Source organism: Perca fluviatilis, chromosome 2, assembly GCF_010015445.1.
Source record: "Perca fluviatilis chromosome 2, GENO_Pfluv_1.0, whole genome shotgun sequence".
NCBI lineage: Eukaryota > Metazoa > Chordata > Actinopteri > Perciformes > Percidae > Perca > Perca fluviatilis.
The window spans coordinates 8,287,571-8,306,549 of NC_053113.1; the positions used below are offsets into that span (position 1 = coordinate 8,287,571).

The 18,979-nt window shown below is 48.2% G+C and overlaps 1 protein-coding gene across 1 annotated transcript in view; it reads left to right on the forward strand.

Annotated features, from left to right (window-relative positions):
• Positions 1-18,979, forward strand: part of LOC120551081 — a gene marked incomplete in the record, with an annotated part of 62,580 nt that overhangs the window by 42,940 nt on the left and 661 nt on the right. The window contains 5 exon segments of the mRNA XM_039788241.1: positions 17,540-17,659; positions 17,740-17,790; positions 17,971-18,102; positions 18,328-18,459; positions 18,641-18,799. Of these exon segments, the coding sequence (XP_039644175.1) occupies positions 17,540-17,659; positions 17,740-17,790; positions 17,971-18,102; positions 18,328-18,459; positions 18,641-18,799 (594 nt within the window).

Sequence of the window (18,979 nt, forward strand, 5' to 3'; positions counted from 1 at the left end):
TGGCTCCAAGTCTGGGGTAACATCCTCCATGACCCACATTTCCACTTAGCCCCAGAAGGGGCTCCAAGTCTGGGGTAACATCCTCCATGAACCCCCCGCCTCCATGGTCCATCCTTAGCCCCAGGAAGGGGCTCCAAGTCTGGATAAGAATCTCCTCCTCCTCCATGGTCAACCCTTAGCCCCAGAAGGGGGAAGTCTGGGGTAACATTCCAGAACCCCCACCTCCATGGTCACCCCTTAGCCCAGAAGGGGCTCCAAGTTAGGATAAGATCTCCAGCCCCCTCTTGTCCTCTGGATGGGGCTCCAGGTCTGGGGTAACATGCTCCGTGAACCCCCTCCATGGTCCACCATAAGCCAAATGAACAAAAGCAGAGCTAAACCCAGGATGGGTGTGAGTCCCTGTAATGTTAGATCAAGCTCTTTAAATCTCATTCTAGAGCTGCCCATGACATCCATGGTCCACCCTTAGCCCCAGTGAGTGGCTCCAAGTCTGGGGTAACATCCTCCATGACCCCATACATGGTCCACCCTTAGCCAGGAAGGGGCTCAAGTCTGAGGTAACATCCTCCATGACCCCCCATGGTCCATCCTTAGCCCCAGAAGGGGCTCCAAGTCTAGGATAAGATCACAATCCCTCCTCCATGGTACCCTAGCCCCAGGAAGGGGCTCAAAGTCTGAGGGTAACATCCTCCATGAACCCCCAGCCTCCATTCACCCTAGCCCCAGGAAGGGGCTCCAAGTCTAAGGATAAGATCCTCCATGAACCCCCCCTCCATGGTCCATCCTTAGCCCCAGGATGGGAGGCTCCAGGTCTGGGGTAACATGCTCCGTGAACCCCCTCCATGGTCCACCATAAGCCAAATGAACAAAAGCAGAGCTAAACCCAGGATCCGGGTGTGAGTCCCTGTAATGTTAGATCAAGCTCCTTTGCAAATTTCATTCTAGAGCTGCTCCATGACATCCATGGTCCACCCTTAGCCCCAGTGAGTGGCTCAAAGTCTGGGGTAACATCCTCCATGACCCACATGGTCCACCCCTCAGCCCCGGAAGGGCTCCAAGTCTGGGTAACATCCTCCATGAACCCCCGCCTCCATGGTCCATCCTTAGCCCCAAAGGGGCTCCAAGTCTAGGGATAAGATCTTCCCTCCTCCATGGTCCACCTTAGGAAGGGGCTCCAAGTCTGGGGTAACATCCTCCATGAACCCCCCGCTCCATGGTCCACCCTTAGCCCAGGAAGGGGCTCCAAGTCTAGGATAAGATCCTCCATGAACCCCCCCTCCATGGTCCATCCTTCGCCAGGATGGGGCTCAGTCTGGAGGTAACATGCTCCGTGAACCCCCTCCATGGTCCACCATAAGCCAAATGAACAAAAGCAGAGCTAAACCCAGGATCCGGTGTGAGTCCCTGTAATGTTAGATCAAGCTCCTTTGCAAATCTCATTCTAGAGCTGCTCCATGACATCCATGGTCCCCCCTTAGCCCCAGTGAGTGGCTCCAAGTCTGGGGTAACATCCTCCATGACCCACATGGTCACCCTTAGCCCCAGGAAGGGGCTCCAAGTCTGGGGTAACATCCTCCATGAACCCCCGCCTCCATGGTCCATCCTTAGCCCCAGGAAGGGGCTCCAAGTCTGGGATAAGATCCACCATGATCCCCTCCTCCATGGTCCACCCTTAGCCCCAGGAAGGGGCTCCAAGTCTGGGGTAACATCCTCCATGAACCCCCGCCTCCATGGTCCACCCCTTAGCCCCAGGAAGGGGCTCCAAGTCTGGGATAAGATCCTCCATGAACCCCCCCTCCATGGTCCATCCTTAGCCCCAGGATGGGAGCTCCAGGTCTGGGGGTAACATGCTCCGTGAACCCCCTCCATGGTCCACCATAAGCCAAATGAACAAAAGCAGAGCTAAACCCAGGATCCGGGTGTGAGTCCCTGTAATGTTAGATCAGCTCCTTTGCAAATCTCATTCTAGAGCTGCTCCATGACATCCATGGTCCACCCTTAGCCCCAGTGAGTGGCTCCAAGTCTGGGGTAACATCCTCCATGACCCACATGGTCCACCCTTAGCCCCAGGAAGGGGCCCCAAGTCCTGGGATCCCCAGCCCCCCGCCTCCATGGTCCATCCTTAGCCCCAGGAAGGGGCTCCAAGTCTAGGATAAGATCCCCATGATCCCCCTCCTCCATGGTCACCCTTACCCAGAAGGGGCTCCAAGTCTGGGGTAACATCCTCCAGAACCCCCCCCTCCATGGTCACCGCCCCAGAAGGGGCAATGGATAAATCTCAGACCCCCTCCATGGTCCATCCTTAGCCCCAGGATGGGGCTCCAGGTCTGGGGTAACATGCTCCGTGAACCCCCTCCATGGTCCACCATAAGCCAAATGAACAAAAGCAAGGCTAAACCCAGGATCCGGTTGTGAGTCCCTGTAATGTTAGATCAAGCTCCTTTGCAAATCTCATTCTAGAGCTGCTCCATGACATCCATGGTCCACCCTTAGCCCCAGTGAGTGGCTCCAAGTCTGGGGTAACATCCTCCATGACCCACATGGTCCACCCTTAGCCCCAGGAAGGGGCTCCAAGTCTGGGGTAACATCCTCCATGAACCCCCCGCCTCCATGGTCCACCCTTAGCCCCAGGAAGGGGCTCCAAGTCTGGGATAAGATCCTCCATGAACCCCCCCTCCATGGTCCATCCTTAGCCCCAGGATGGGGCTCCAGGTCTGGGGTAACATGCTCCGTGAACCCCCTCCATGGTCCACCATAAGCCAAATGAACAAAAGCAGAGCTAAACCCAGGATCCGGGTGTGAGTCCCTGTAATGTTAGATCAGCGCTCCTTTGCAAATCTCATTCTAGAGCTGCTCCATGACATCCATGGTCCACCCTTAGCCCCAGTGAGTGGCTCCAAGTCTGGGGTAACATCCTCCATGACCCACATGGTCCACCCTTAGCCCCAGGAAGGGGCTCCAAGTCTGGGGTAACATGCTCCATGAACCCCCTCCATGGTCCACCCAAGGCTCACAAGCCCACTCTATGACCCCAGCCTCCCTTCACCGTGACCCCGGCTTGCCCACAACCCTAATGTTGACCCTCCAGGAACCCTGCTCACCAGGCGAACCCGTGTACCCACACTTAAGCACCCCTCCCTAGGCTAAACCCCTCCATCCGGCTGGGCAAGAGTTCCGTGCCCCTGGTACCCCGACTCAACTTTCGTGCCCCTGGTACCCCAACTAAACTTTCATGCCCCTGGTACTCCAACTAAACTTTCGTGCCCCTGGTACCCCAACTAAACTTCCATGCCCCTGGTACTCCAACTAAACTTTCGTGCCCCTGGTAGCCCACCTAAACCTTCGTGCCCCTGGTACCCCAACTAAACGTTTGTGCCCCTGGTATACCAACCAAATTTTGTCAGGCTCCAGGCCCCTCATGCTGCCTTGTAAGCCAGAGATAGTGCCTCTATGCCTGGGCATTGACCTCCAAGGCCCTCAGCCTCACCTCCACGGCCCAGTGAGTGGCTCTATGTCTAGGTTAACATTCTCCATGACACACATGGTCCATCCTATGCCCAAAAGGTGGCTCCAAGTCTGGGTTAATATTCTCCATGACACCCATGCTCCATCCTATGCCCCAGTGAGTGGCTCTAAGTCCGGGTTAACATTTTCCATGACACCCATGCTCCATCCTATGCCCCAGTGAGTGGCTCTAAGTCTGGGTTAACATTCTCCATGACACCCATGGCCCCTACTTTTGATCCTATGCCCCAGTGAGTGGCTCTAAATCTGGATTAACATTCTCCATGACACCCATGGCCAATCCTATGCCCAATTAAGTGGCTCCAAGTCTGGGATACTTACTATTTTTATTTTGCAGTTGGGAATCGAACCCGGGCCTCCCACACCAAAGGCATCTGTCATATCCACTGCGCCACACCCATGGCCCATCCTATGCCCAATTAAGTGGCTCTAAGTCTGGGTTAACATTCTCCATGACACCCATGGCCCTCCACCTGGGCCAGAGTTTTTTGCCCCTGGTACTCCACCTAAACTTTTGTGCCCCTGGTATACCGACCAAATATATTTTTTCCCATTTTTTTTTTTTTTTTCAAAGTGTTTCAATACTTTACTTTTTTTCCCTAATGAGAAGTCAGGTGAAAACTGGGATCTTGGCCATCAATGTTGCTCTGTGGCGCCATCTGGTGTTGGAAATTCGCCCGAGAGGTTGGGTCTGTCGAAGTTGGGTCCACTGAGTTGTGGGAATGTTGCGCCCATTGGATTCAACGGTGGAGCTCTGTGGAGTAACAACTTCGTTTTTTTTTAGCCATCTTACCGTGTCATGCCATTAACGAAAGCCCAGACATCACGTGGTGGTTCCTAACCCTAAACAGCGGTCCGGCAGCTACTATAGTAGGAGATTGAGGGCTGAAAATGGGTGTTTTTAATTTTTGATTTTTTAACACCTTTCCCGACGTCCTAAAATTATTTCAAGCACAGCTCCGAGCTTTGTGTATTTTTCTAAATATTTTAGAAAAAAAAATTCCAGATATGACCTTCCTGGAAAAGATCGATTTTTTGCAGTACCTGGAAAAGAAAAAAGGGGGGCGCTGTGTTTTGTCGTCTGCCGACTTCTTCGGACAACATCTCCGTGTGAGTCCCTGACATAGGAGTGTTCCTTTTTGATCCAACTTCGCCATATAAAGCCAACATGTCGGTGCGAGTCCTTATCACACAAGTAGAACATGGTGATGTTGGGTCAATACAGACATCTCGGGTCATGACCACAAAAAAAAACGTGTCAGGCCACGCCCAATACGATGGTGGGGTTTGATTTCGGATACCGAGAAATGATTCTTCAACTTATGCAGAAAAACCATGTTGGGCCTTAAACCCAACTTATTTTAGCAAAGTTGGGCCCCATTGGGCTCCATTGAGATAAGCTGGGTCCCATGGGTCAAGATTGGAACAAATTGAAGCACATTCAGTACAGTTAATTGGGCATACATGTGCTGACTTGGGCCTCTTTTGATCCCATTGGCCCAAGTTGGGTCCCATTGGGTCCCATTGTAACAAGCTGGGCCCCATTGGGCCCCATTGGGTAGAGCTGGGTCACATTGGAACAAGTTGGAACCCATTGAGTGCAGTTAATTGGGCATGAATGTGTTTATTTGGGCCAATTCTGATCCAAATGGGCAAACCTGGGTCCCATTGGGTGCCATTGTAACAAGCTGGGCCCAATTGGGCCCCATTGTAACAAGCTGGGCCCCATTGGGCCCCATTGGGACAAGTTGGAACCCACTGAGTCAAGATAAAAGGGAATCACTGGCTCATGTTGGGTCCCACTGGGCCCCATTGGGACAAGCTGGGCCCCATTGGGCCCCATTGGGTCCCATTGTAACAAGCTGGGCCCCATTGGGCCCCATTGGGTAGAGCTGGGTCACATTGGAACAAGTTGGAACCCATTGAGTCCAGTTAATTGGGCATGAATGTGTTTATTTGGGCCAATTCTGATCCAATTGGGCAAACCTGGGTCCCATTGGGCCCCATTGTGACACGCTGGGCCCCATTGGGTCCCATTGTAACAAGCTGGGTCCCATTGGGCCCCATTGGGACAAGTTGGAACCCACTGAGTCAAGATAAAAGGGAATCACTGGCTTATGTTGGGTCCCACTGGGCCCCATTGGGACAAGCTGGGCCCCATTGGGCCCCATTGTGACCCACTGGGCCCCATTGGGTCCCATTGTAACAAGCTGGGCCCCATTGGGCCCCATTGGGTAGAGCTGGGTCACATTGGAACAAGTTGGAACCCATTGAGTCCAGTTAATTGGGCATGAATGTGTTTATTTGGGCCAATTCTGATCCAATTGGGCAAACCTGGGTCCCATTGGGCCCCATTGTGACACGCTGGGCCCCATTGGGTCCCATCGTAACAAGCTGGGTCCCATTGGGCCCCATTGGGACAAGTTGGAACCCACTGAGTCAAGATAAAAGGGGAATCACTGGCTTATGTTGGGTCCCACTGGGCCCCATTGTGACAGGCTGGGTCCCATTGGGACAAGTTGGGACCCATTGGGTCCCCACTGTAACAAGCTGGGTCCCACTGTGACAGCCTGGGCCCCATTGGGCCCCCATTGTGACAAGCTGGGTCACATTGAGATGACTTGGACCCCATCCGAGGACAGATAATTGGGCATCGGTGGGTTAACTCGGGTCCCATTGGGCCCCATTGGACACAGCAGGGACACATTGGACCAAGTTGAGACCCACTGGGCCAAGAAACTTCAGCCACATTGGGTCCTATTGGGTCCCATTGGGTCCAATGGGCCAAAGCTGGGTCTCGTTGGGCCCTAGTTAGGCCTCGATGGGCGAGCCAGTTGGGCACCGTTGTGATCCATCGGGACCGAGCGTGAGCTAAGTATGGTCCCATTGGGCCAAGTTGGGACCCATCGTGGATAGTGAGTTAGGGCCTCATACCTCCAACTTGGGCCCATTTGGCAAAGCTGGGCCCCAGTGGGACACCTTGGGTACCATTGGCACAACTTGTGTCCAGTTGGGAACGTTAGGGACCCACAGCTCAAAGTTGGGCCCGTCTGGCAAAGCTGGGCCCCATTGGGACAAGTTGGGACCCATTGCAGACCCGAGGCCCCGAATGACAACTATACTCACCGATGAGCCCAACTCCTCTGTGTGAGTCCCTTCAATAATAGCTTCAAGGCTCCCCCACCAAGGAAGCCCCCACAACAGCAAAGAAATATTGGTCAAGCCAGCCATCTTCTTTCTGCAAGTATAAGCCCAACTACTCGGTGTGAGTCCCTTCAACAATAGCTTCAAGGCTCCCCCACCAAGGAAGCCCCCACAACAGCATAGAAATATTGGTCAAGCCAGCCATCTTCTTTCTGCAAGTCTGGGCCCCATTGGGACAAGTGGGGCCTCAAAGGAGGGCCCCCAGGGGCCCGTAACCATGCCCGTTCTCACCACGATGCGCGCCAAAATACTCAGTGTTGGTGCCTGCATCAATATCTGCGAGGCTCACCCCCGGAGGAAGGCCCCAGGACGGCAGAGAGGAATATTGTAGAGGGCGAAGGAACTTAAAGTTGTAGTAGTGGACCGAAACCCACAGACACGTTGGATGGAGTCCGCGGTGCCGTGGTGGTATCACCGCCTTCAAGAACACACGCCAAGATTTAACTCTGGATTTAGTTTCATATATGAGATTATATACAGGTGAAAGTTAACTTCTGAGGGACCCTAAATGAGAACTTGGGTTCAAACTGGGACGATGTGGGCCTCATAAGCAGCCCCCATCCGCGTGTTGGGGCCCTTGAAGTTGTTATTGGAGGGACCCACACCGCGGAAGTTGGGTGCATTCGACATGTTAAAGTCTGGCTGGCCCCTGGGCCCTTGGCTATTATTGAGGGACTCACCTCATGAAGTTGGGCGCATTCGACATGTTGGGTCTCCATTGGGGTCCCCATCACGGCCCCCGAGTTATTATTGGAGGACCCCCGGGTGGTGATGGCGAGTGGATAGACCATGAGTTACTGCACACTCAACCCCTAGTTGCTCCCGAGGCGTTGGGGTCCATATATATATATATATATATATATATATATATATATATATATAAACTATAGGTCAAACCATGTATATATGGCAATTGTACATCACTTTGGATAAAAAGTGTCAGCTAAAATGACATGTAATGTAATGTAATCTAATGACCCACACTGCCTCCCAAGTCTGGGGTAACATCCTCCATGACCCACAGATGGTCCACCCTAGCCCTATAGGAAGGCTCCAAGTCTGGGTAACATCCTCCTATGAACCCCCTACTTCCATGGTCCACCCTAGCTCCCAGGGAAGGGGCCTCAAGTCTGGGATAAGATCCTCCATGAACCCCCTCCATGGTCCATCCTTAGCTCCCAGGATGTGGCTCCAGGTCTGGGGTAACATGCCTTGAACCCCCATGGTCCACCATAAGCCAAATGAACAAAAGCAGAGCTAAACCTAGGATCCGTGTGAGTCCCTGTAATGTTAGATCAGCCTCCTTTTGTAAATTCTATTCTAGAGCTGTTCCATGACATCTTATGGTCCACCCTAGTCCCAGGGAGGGCTCCCAAGTCTGGGGTAACATCCTCCATGACCCACATGGTCTCACCCTTAGCTCCCAGGGAAGGGGCTCCCAAGTCTGGGGTAACATCCTCCATGAACCCCTGCCTCCATGGTCCACCCTGGCCCCAAGAAGGCTCCAAGTCTGCATGCATCCTCCATGGAAATCTCCATGTCCCATCCCAGCCCTAGGCAGGACAGCCCCAGGCCCGGTAATATGCTCCGTGGAACCCTCCATGGTCTACCATAAGTTAAAATGAACAAAAGGAGCAAAACCCGTGACCCAAAGTGTGTGATTTCTGTAATGCTAGATCGGGGCTCTTTCAAAACTCAGCTCTAGAGTTGCTCTTAAGGACATCCATGGTCCACCCTTAGCTGCAGTGTGGCTCCAAGTCTAGTAATCTACCTCCATGAGACCTCCATCGTCCATCTCCTTAGCCTCTAGGAAGAGGGTTCAAGTCTGGGGTAACATGCTCCATGAACTCTCCATGGTCCACCGGTAGCTCACAAGCCCACTCTATGACCTCTAGCTCTCAAATTTGACCTGCCAGCCCCACAACCTCAAATGCTGACCTCCAGGGAACCCTACTACCAGGCGAACCCGTAGGACTCCACACTCAGCACCCTCCTAGGGTTAAACTCCTCCATCCGGCTGGGCAGTTCTGTGCCCTCTGGTACCTCGAATTCCAACTTTTCTGTGCCCCCTGGTACCCCAACTAAACTGGCTCCCTCTGGTACTCCCAAACCAAAGTCCTCACCAAGTACCCTTAACTAAACTTTCTATGCCCCTTGTACTCCATAAACTTAAACTTTCGTGCCTCTGGTAGCTCCACACTCTTAAACCCTTCTGTGCCCCTGGTAAATTTAAATCCAAATCGCTTTGTGCCCCTACAATTAAATCAGCTCTGTCAGGCTCTAGCCTCATATGCTCTGTAAGCTGCAGGATAGTGCCTCAGTGCCTGCATGAATCTCCGGCAGCCTCAGCCTCACTCCCACGCCCTGAAAGCAGGGTTTCGGTGTCTAGGGGGCCAACATCTTCCAGCTTGACAGCTGGCATCCATCCTTATGCTCCAGTGGCTCCAAGCCCTGGGCTTACCTCTCATGACACTCCATGTTCCATCCTGCCCAGAGTACTTCCAAGTCTCAAGGAATATTTGACACCTATATCTGCATCCTATGTCTCAAGGAAAGTGGGCTCAAAGTCAAGAACATTCTCCAGCCACCTAGCATGGCCCAACCCATGCCCAAGTGAGTGGCTCAAACTCCTGACAACATTTCCTATGGATGACCAGCAAATGTCCCTGCCCACTGGGCACCAAAGCCTGACACTTACCAAGGCTATTGTCACATGTCAGCCCATGATCAAAGTGATAAGTTCTCGTGAGACCCGAGGGTTTTGGTCTGTCAAGTTGGTCCACTGAGTTGTGGAAATGCTGCTCATTGGACCTAACGGTGAGCCGGTGGCGGTCAACCTGCTTTTAGCCATTTACCACGCCATTAACTAAAGCCCGTGACATCACGTAGGGAGTTCCAACCCTAACTCCAACTCCTCTTCTGACCCCACCCCAACCCTAACTTCTTAACCCTAACCCCTGAACAGGACAGGCTTCTAATGTGATTGCTTAGCAACAGCAGCCCAGTACGCCTCCTTCATGCCTGCATCATCTCCAAAACCTAAAACGGCAACTCCCTAGCTCCCTGTAAACAACGGTTATGCTCAAACTGTGTCTCAATGGAGAAGAGCTAGGCTGAATGCAGACCTATAACAACAACACCTACCAGAGAAGGGTTGAACAATGGTGGTCAGTAGGACGGCTGAATGCAAAATTGCCATGCCCCTGAGGGACCACGGGACTGGCCAGAAAACGTAGTAGTAGAAGCCAGAAGGTCCGAGTTGCTAGGACTGCAGCAAAGGCTAGTTAGGGGGGACGTCAACGCAGCCTGGGCCGGGGTGAGACCCAGACTACCTGAGCAATGTATGGGAGGCTCAGTCCCTAAAGTCCCATGTAAATAACCCAAACAAACAACAAGCTAATGACCCAGACTTCTGTCCTGCAGCCCAAGATTAGGTCTGTATGGAGACACAAAATGTTGTCACCCACCAAGGAACAGACAGCTACTGATATCCCACCTGCCATAGTTTAGCCAACTGAATCCCTTTATTGATTCACTCCAACCCAAAGACACAAACCCTACAAATAGAGAACATTATTATGGTAATGCAAAAACCCTGTGTACTAAATAAAACTTTAGCAACACTGAAAGAACTATGGCACAAATATGACAATGTCCCATCCCCCATAGCAACTACAGGTAGTAACTGGAAAGAACTTTTTCATAAACAGGCAGTTGCTTGGTCAGCTGCAGCCAGCCAAAATTGTCTCCAGGTCCCCTGCATGGCCATAGTGTGTTGAGCAGAGGCCACTGTCTCAAACCCTAAAACTGTGAGCCCCACACCAGAGACTAAAACTGAGGACGGTGTATGCTAACCCTCGGGTCTCTACAAGGAACTGAGGGGCCAACTCCACCCACGGGGACCCAGAGCCTCCAGCTCCCACTCCTCCTCCCTCCTCCACAGGCACACCCTCCCTCCAGCCCAGGCAGCAAGCAGGCCAAAGGTAGCCTGGGGCCTATGTAGGAGAAGACACCTTAGCTCTGCCATCACGGGGTTTTGGTGCTGGCAGCTCCTGCCCCCCACAAATCGCCCACAACCTGGAGTCCCACAGGATGAATCACCCAGTGGCAGTTTGAGGACGGACCTGCAACACAGCGGGCACCGAGAGACCCACCCAGCTCCCCAGACGGCTACTCATAGCACACAAACAGCTTGAGGAGGACAGAGGCACAGCAGTGGCAGCAGCAAGCAGGTAGAGGAGGCTGGAATTGATCTCCCTACACGAGGATCCCCTCTTCCATGTGAGGCCCCTCTCCCCACCCACCCACCTCCCCCCCACCTCCCTCCCCCCCCTACCCTGAGACCTCTCCCCTCTCTCTCCCATTCCCGTCCATCTCCTCCCACCTCCCCCCCCCACTCACCTGCTGCCCTCCTAACGGTGATCCAGGTTTTGGACACGCCACTGCAGCAGAGGGCCTCCCGCAGGCTCCTCACACCTGCAACCAAAAACCACAGAAGGTAAACACATCAACCTCACCCCCACACAGTGCTGGCATGAGAACGGGCCTCTCATCCAAACCCACAGTTCAGAGGCACTCTCTCTCATTCAACACCCCTGGCCACTCATACCCCTCCTGCTCCAACCAGCCCTGAAAACAGGGCCTTTCAGGCACTCGCAACCACTAACAAAGACACTGTTTGGAAGCTGGACCAGAAAACCATGGGTTTCTCGGCGATCAGAACTTGGCTAAAATTCCACCCTTTTTCCCAGGCAAACACATTGGTGGACGAGCTACCCAGGGGCCGCGTGCGTGCTGCTTGAGCAATTTTGGCCAAACACACCAGTCTCCATGTCAGTAGAGAGAGTGGAACTTTCCTTTGGCATCAACAGCAGAGACAAAAACCTTGGTCTGCACAGTGGGCACAGCTGGGACAGAGCATCCTTTGAACTGGCTGAAACAGCCTTACCTCCAAAAGCACAGATCTGTGTTGGTCCCTGCTGGATTTCAGCAAGCAACTGCCAGCTGCAGAACAAGACAATCTGAGACGTTTAAACATGTACATTAGATAACTATATTTTTCATCCCCCAGCTCTCCCGGAGAAGGCAGCTTTCGTTGTGGAGGGTGACCACATTCACTGGACCAGACAAACAGGTGAGAGCATGCTGCAACATTGGGTCCAGTTTTTTTAAACACCCATTTCCCTGTAAGTGGTGGAAAAACAAGCAGGGTTAAACACAGTGGTATAACTCTGAAATCCCTTTCGACTGACAGCAGCACAGAGCATGCTGCTAAACAAAGGGTTTAACTTCCCTTTCCCCCTCTCCACAGGTCTAGCACAATGTGCCCGCCCAAAAGACCAGACAAAACTTGACCTGCAAAATTATCACAGGAAATTGAAATTGGCTGTTTATTATAATAACAAACCTGATTCTGTACACCTTCCATTCCATTCCCCAAGTCCACCTGGGTTCCCTCTGCTGCACAGCTCCCTCCCTGAAATCCCAATTAATGACACAATTGGATAATGAATTTATTTTCAAAAACCATAGAATAGGTTGGGTTAAATCCAACCTTAGTAAAGAGGAAACTTCAAGCACTCCATCAGTTGAGTGAAAATTGCCAAATAGTAATAAAACCAGCAGATAAAGGGGGCGCGTGGTCCTCATGGACAGGAAGGATTATCTGTGGGAGGGACACAGACAGCTTAACGACCTATTATTATACTAAACTAGACAGACCTATTTATAAAGATACCATACAATTAGTAAATACAATTCTTTTTATCATTATATAATAAGAAAATTTATTAACCACAAACAAATGACTTTACCTCCAGGGAAATAAAGAACCCAGAATGCGTAGGATTCTACCTTTTGCCCAAAATCCACAAAAAGAGAGTCTTGGAGCCTCCCTTTACTGCATTCCCCGGGGACCCAATTGTCTCTGATTGTGAGAGTGACCTACCGTACAGCGGAACTCATAGATTATTATTTAAATCCCTCTCTCCAATAATACAACAGAGCTACAAAAGGACACGTTTCATTTTGTGGAAATTATTAAGAATATCATAGTCCCACCATCAGCCTTTCTCTTTTCCCTCGAACGTCACGGCGCTGTACACCAACATACAGATCGCAGGGATTGTTGGCTGTAAGAAATATATTCCAAAAGTACCCCAACAGTAAGAGACCGGAAAAGGAGCTTCTCCCAATCCTAGAAATTAATTTAACTAGAAATGATTATTTTGAATTCGACGACCAATATTTTCTACAGACCCAGGGGAAGCGATGGGGAACGTTTGCCCCGCTTATGCTAATATTGTTATGGCCGAATGAAGAAAGGAGCATTAGCAGCCGCGACAAAAACGCTTTATTATTTTCGGTTTTTGATGACACAATATGGGGCATATGGCAATATTCGATGGAGGATTTCGAACAGTTTATGCTTACCTTAAATGGGCAGAGGGAGTCCATCAAATTAACTTTAACCATTAATCAGGACTCAATTGACTTCCTGGACAACGACGACCCTCTCAAAAGGGGATGACTTCTCCTCAACACACAGACTGGATGTCAAAGTTTTTCAAAAAACAGAACGCATGCGCTGTTGTTCAGGTCCAGTCACCACCACGTCATACCTTTGCTGGTCTAGTAAAATCCCAATTATTGAGGTTCAATCTGCACCAGAACATCAGATTTTAAAACAGCAACAAAAATTCTATTCTCCGCGATTGGCCACTAGGGGTTACTTCCCGCACCATGCTAAGGCAGGCTTTGAGGACCTTCACTCAGCCTAAACCAATCTGTCTGGACCCACTCCTGCCCATTATTGTAACATATTCTGCACAAAATGTGAAATTGGTCAAAAAATTAAAAATAATTTTATTTCTTTTGAACGTAGCAACATTTTTCTGAAGGACCACAGGCTCATTGCAGCCTTCAGAAAAAACAAAAAATTTGAGGGATATTTTGGTTAAGGCCAAACTCAGGCCTTTACAGGTCCACAGGACTAGGGCACAGGGGGATTTTATATAGAAGGTACAAAACTGTACAGAATCAAAGCTCCAAAGAGGTTTTCTTAACCCAAAATAACACAACTGTACATCACAAAAATATTATTTATTTAAATGCTATGCTCACAATGTTCCAAGCAATATGTGGGGGAATCAGGGAACTCTTTATTGACCAGATTTACCCAGCACAGGTATAATATCAATAAACAAAAAAATCTACACATCCCCTTAGTCCAACATTTTGTGGACCACGGCTGGACCAACCTCAGGGCCACCATCCTGGAGTCCAACCCAGCATGGTCGGTCCAGCAACGTAGGAGAACTGAGAGGTCTTGGATCCAAAAGCTGGGCACACACCTGCCCAACGGCGCCTAAATGAGAGATAGGATAGTGGGAAATTAGTCTGAAGTCCATGGTTCGTGCTTCAATCCTGCGCTTACGGCCGCAGGATTTCATTTTTTCATTCCTAACCAGGACCCAGCCTAGGCTAGACCCAGGGCCCTAATAGGGGCTCCAACCCCTGACACAGCCCCAAGCCGCCTCGCCCTGTCTAACCCCAAACACATCACCGCTCCCTCCGACACAGACACAACAGAGACATAGAGACACACACACACAGAGACACACAACACACAGAGACATAGAGACACACACACAGAGACACACAACACACAGAGACATAGAGACACACACAGAGACACACACAACACACATAGACACACAACAAAGAGACACACACACAGACACATATCACATATATCTCATTAAAAACTGACCAAAAACGGGGCGCCAAAAACGTTCCCTATCTTGCTAAAATCACCATATCTGGTGAATTGAGCAAGATATGTAAACGCTATGGGAATACATATGGCCATTGCTGCTTAATTGTCACACACACACAGAGACATACACAGACACACTCTCAAGATTCACACCTGACTTGCATATATGCTTTAGTCCGTAGCAGTATTTCACACCAAATTTCTAAGTGTCACTGGGTGACAAAAAGTTACACTACAAATTGCTACCAATCGACTCAAAATGACCCGAAACGTGCTCCTAAAAAGGTCCTGGAGAAACATTGTCCGAGAAAAACACTAAAATTTTCACAAAATCCTACCATCAAAGTCTATGGCACCAACGTTTTCGCTTATAACTCAAGAACGGTACGTAATTGGAAACAACTCCCGTCACACATAATTAGGGGGCGCTGAACAAGCAGAAATTGTCCCCGAGTCGCTACGACCTTCCGTTCAGGAGATACAGACGTTTTGACAAATAAAAGTGACATAGCTCGGGGCCGGAAGCTCGTAGACACAGGGGGCTGGTACCGTTGGAAAGCCCATCATCGACAAAGGGGGTAGACATTGGTTTCAAGTCGCTACCACCTTCCCTTCTTAAGATACAGCCAAAAACGTCTACCGTATCCCATGATGCTTTGCGTTTTGCTAATTGTTGGACATGATTGCCCATATCTCAGCCATTAAACATTAAAAATGCAAAGTATTATACATTCCCGTGTTCGTCAGCATGTCCTCTATCAGAGTATGCTAAAAAAACATGCTTAAAAATGTTGCACCGCCGCAGAAGTGCATGTGTGCTGTGTATATATACAAAGTCGAAACATAAGTGCAAAGTGACTATTGCCTCTTGCAACCTCATCGGTATCCCTACCGATATCCAGATTCATCCCTTATCCCTAACCCGTAGGCCTAACACATAGGCGGCGGTTCTCTGGTTGTATTTAACTCCTAACCCCTAACCCTAGCACCATAGGATCACTTGACAGAAGTGAGTGCATTCAAGGCCCTTTTCTATCGAATCCATACTCATATCTTTATATCTTCTTTAAAGTTAAAACCTATACCTAATTAGATTTAATTAATATTTGAAACCAACAAAGCAGAAAACAGACTTTTAACCATGGACACGGTATGTATAGCAAGTCGTTGTTAAACTTTAAAATTTAAAATAGACTAGATTCCAAATGATTGGGACCCTTAAACATGAAGAAAAAACAAAAAACTCAACCAGGAAGTGAAATTCTGCCCTGCCGGGTTCACCACACGGATGTGTGACCCACACCAATTTGAACAGAAGACTTAAAGATGCTTATCAAACTCATTCCTCAGTCTTTAGGACCTTCAGAAGCAAAGTTATGCAGCGCAAAAAGCCTTAGCCACGCCCATTTTCGCATATATTAACTATTTTAGCCTTTAAAACTAATTTTCACTATTTCTTCCACTTCCGTGGTCCTACTTTAACAAAACTTATACCATTTTACTCGGGGATTCCTGCCCTTCCTTCCTAGTGTTTTTTTATCACCGAAATACCTTGTTTAAAATGTTCTGCCTAAAACCATAATACATCCGACTGTTAAGAGTGAAGACTACAGGGGCGCAGATTACCTATTCTGATTGGATTTTGATTGCGCCTCCTGTAGTTGTGCGGTGTATGGAACACAGGAAGGAATAGAAAAAGACTGACCTGGACTCCAGGACCCTCGATCCTGTTTGACCTGGGTGGTTCTAGCTTGCGCTGTTAACAGACACCCTTGTCATTCAGGTGGTAAGTTCAATTTTAAACTATTATACATACTCTCTACTGCCTTATTCTATTTCATTTGCAAATTTCTAACTTGTTTCGTGTTATCATAACTCAACAATTTAGCTAAATTATAACAATGCTGCAGCAAAAATAACTTTTAGACTTAACATTGATCATATATTTTGAAAACCTTAGTTTATTGATTGAACGACTATAATATTATAAATAATACTATTACATTGATTTAAACTCTTAAAACTAGTAAAACTTACTCAATTGGACTTGGGACACATGCCAGGATTTGATCAACCCCGGTGGGCCGTCCTCGGCGGAGAGTGTCTAGTGATAATGGCCGAAACACTCAATGATGCTGAGGTACACTACTGATGATGTGTCCTGAAATTTAGCTTCTACAACAGACTAACCTTTTCTCAATTAAAACAATAATTTAATCTCTAAACTATAAAATAACTTTAATTTTTTCTTTAAAAAAAAAAAACTATTCAACTTTTGAAAAACCAACTCTCCTCCCCGCCCCTTTTCTAATAGGTGGTGTGGGAGTGAGAGTGTACAGCCCGAACTGGCAGGGGGAGTTGAGTTCAGACCAGACCCTCTACTACCTAACTCTTCTACTCCTGCATGAACCTTAATTTTCACCTTCCTTTGAAGATAATTCTAAATAGACTAAACACAACTTTTAACCAAAATCCAATCCTAACACACCCACTCTCCTCCCCCACCCCTTCTACAAGGTGGTGTGGGAGTGAGGCTGCATGGCCAGATCCGGTCGGGGGACTCTTCCCTACTAACTCGTTTACTCCTGCACAAACCTCTCCCCCTTTTATTTCTGCGGCACCTTCTGATCCTCCCTGCTGCATAGGATTAGAGGTGCTGCAAACACTGTCGGGCCGATCCGCTCCTCACGCTATCCTTTCATTTCCCACATTTTTAATCTCATCTTCCCACACCCAAAGAATAGGACATGCTATCGGAGGGCAGAGCATTCACTGGACGACGCCACGTGCAATACCTTTGCTTCCCTATCCAAAACTGCTCGGTCCAATTCCGGTTGGGGGTTGCATTGAGAGATTTAACAACCCTAACCCTTACAACAGGAAACACACTTTTTAATTGCACAATATAGAATAAATATTTTAAGTAGCAAAAATCCTTCATCACACAAATGTCAAGACAGACTAACAATAATCAAATTATCATTGGAGTTTTTTAATTAATATGTAATTGCAATTAACATTTTTTTATTATAGGACACCCCTGCACAAGTCTCCCACCCTTCCACCAGTGTTCATTGTGAGGAGCCAGTACCTGAGGCCGATTTGCTGCTGGACAACCTGTACAGCTTTCCGGATCAGGAGCTAAACTCTTCAGTAAGTCTTTCACTATATATAAAATAGTAATAGTTCTTTTTTTTTCTCAGAAAATAACTTTTTTAAATAATACATTATAGATTGTGTTCAGGGTACCCTCTTTGGGTGGAACATTTGAAAAACAAATCCAGGTATTTACCTATTGCAATTACAACAGGAAACACACTAATAGCACAATATAGAATACATATTTTAAATAGCACAAATCCTTGATCAAAAAAATGTGAAGACACACTAAAGTTAATCAAATGATTACCATCATTGGACTTATTTAATTAATATGCAATTGCAATTAACATTTTTTTTTATAGGACACCCCTGCACAAGTCTCCCACCATTCCACCGGTGTTCATTTTGAGGAGCAGCTAGCAGCTTATGAGGAGAAAGTGCTGGCCAAAATCTTCGTTTTTCTGCATGAGGAGTCAACGTCTTCAGTTATTCAAGTGTTTCACTAATTCATCTTTTTTTTTTTCTCACATTCAACTGTACTTCTTTAAATAATATATTATAGAATGTGTTTATATGTACAGTTGTAAAGAATAAATATTTTAAATAGCACAAATCCTTGATCAAACAAATGTGAAGACACACTAAAGTTAATCAAATGATCATCATCATTGGACTTATTTAATTAATATGTAATTGCAATTAACATTTTTTTATTATAGGACACCCCTGCACAAGTCTCCCACCCTTCCACCGGTGTTCATTTTGAGGAGCAGCTAGCAACTTATGAGGAGAAAGTGCTGGCCAAAATCTTCGTTTTTCTGCATGAGGAGTCAACGTCTTCAGTTATTCAAGTGTTTCACTAATTCATCTTTTATTTCTCACATTCAACTGTACTTCTTTAAATAATATATTATAGAATGTGTTTATATGTACAGTTGTATGAGATGCAAATGTATGAATATAGATCAAATGTAGTGGAGTTAATTGATTAGTAAATGATTTTTCATTTAAATTAACTGTTTTATTTTCTAGAAACCCACGGTTTATGCACGGCCCCTTCTTTTACCTCGCAACCCTAGACCGGATAAGCGGCCAAATGTGTTTAAATGGAGCTCGAGCCCAACCCCAAGGACCCCACTGCACCCCATCCCTAAAGAGTCTGGAACCCCAGAGGAGGAGGAAGCTGAAGAGGTGAAGATGGACAAGGATGATACTGAGATGTTGTGTGTCGTGTGCGAAATGCAGAAAAAGCCTGCGATCTGTCCTGGTTGGAGAAATACAGGCTGGTCAAACATTGTCCAGATTTAGCTATTTAACTATTTTTTTGTATATGATACAAATCTTTACACAGGATTGTCTGTAGTTATTTGA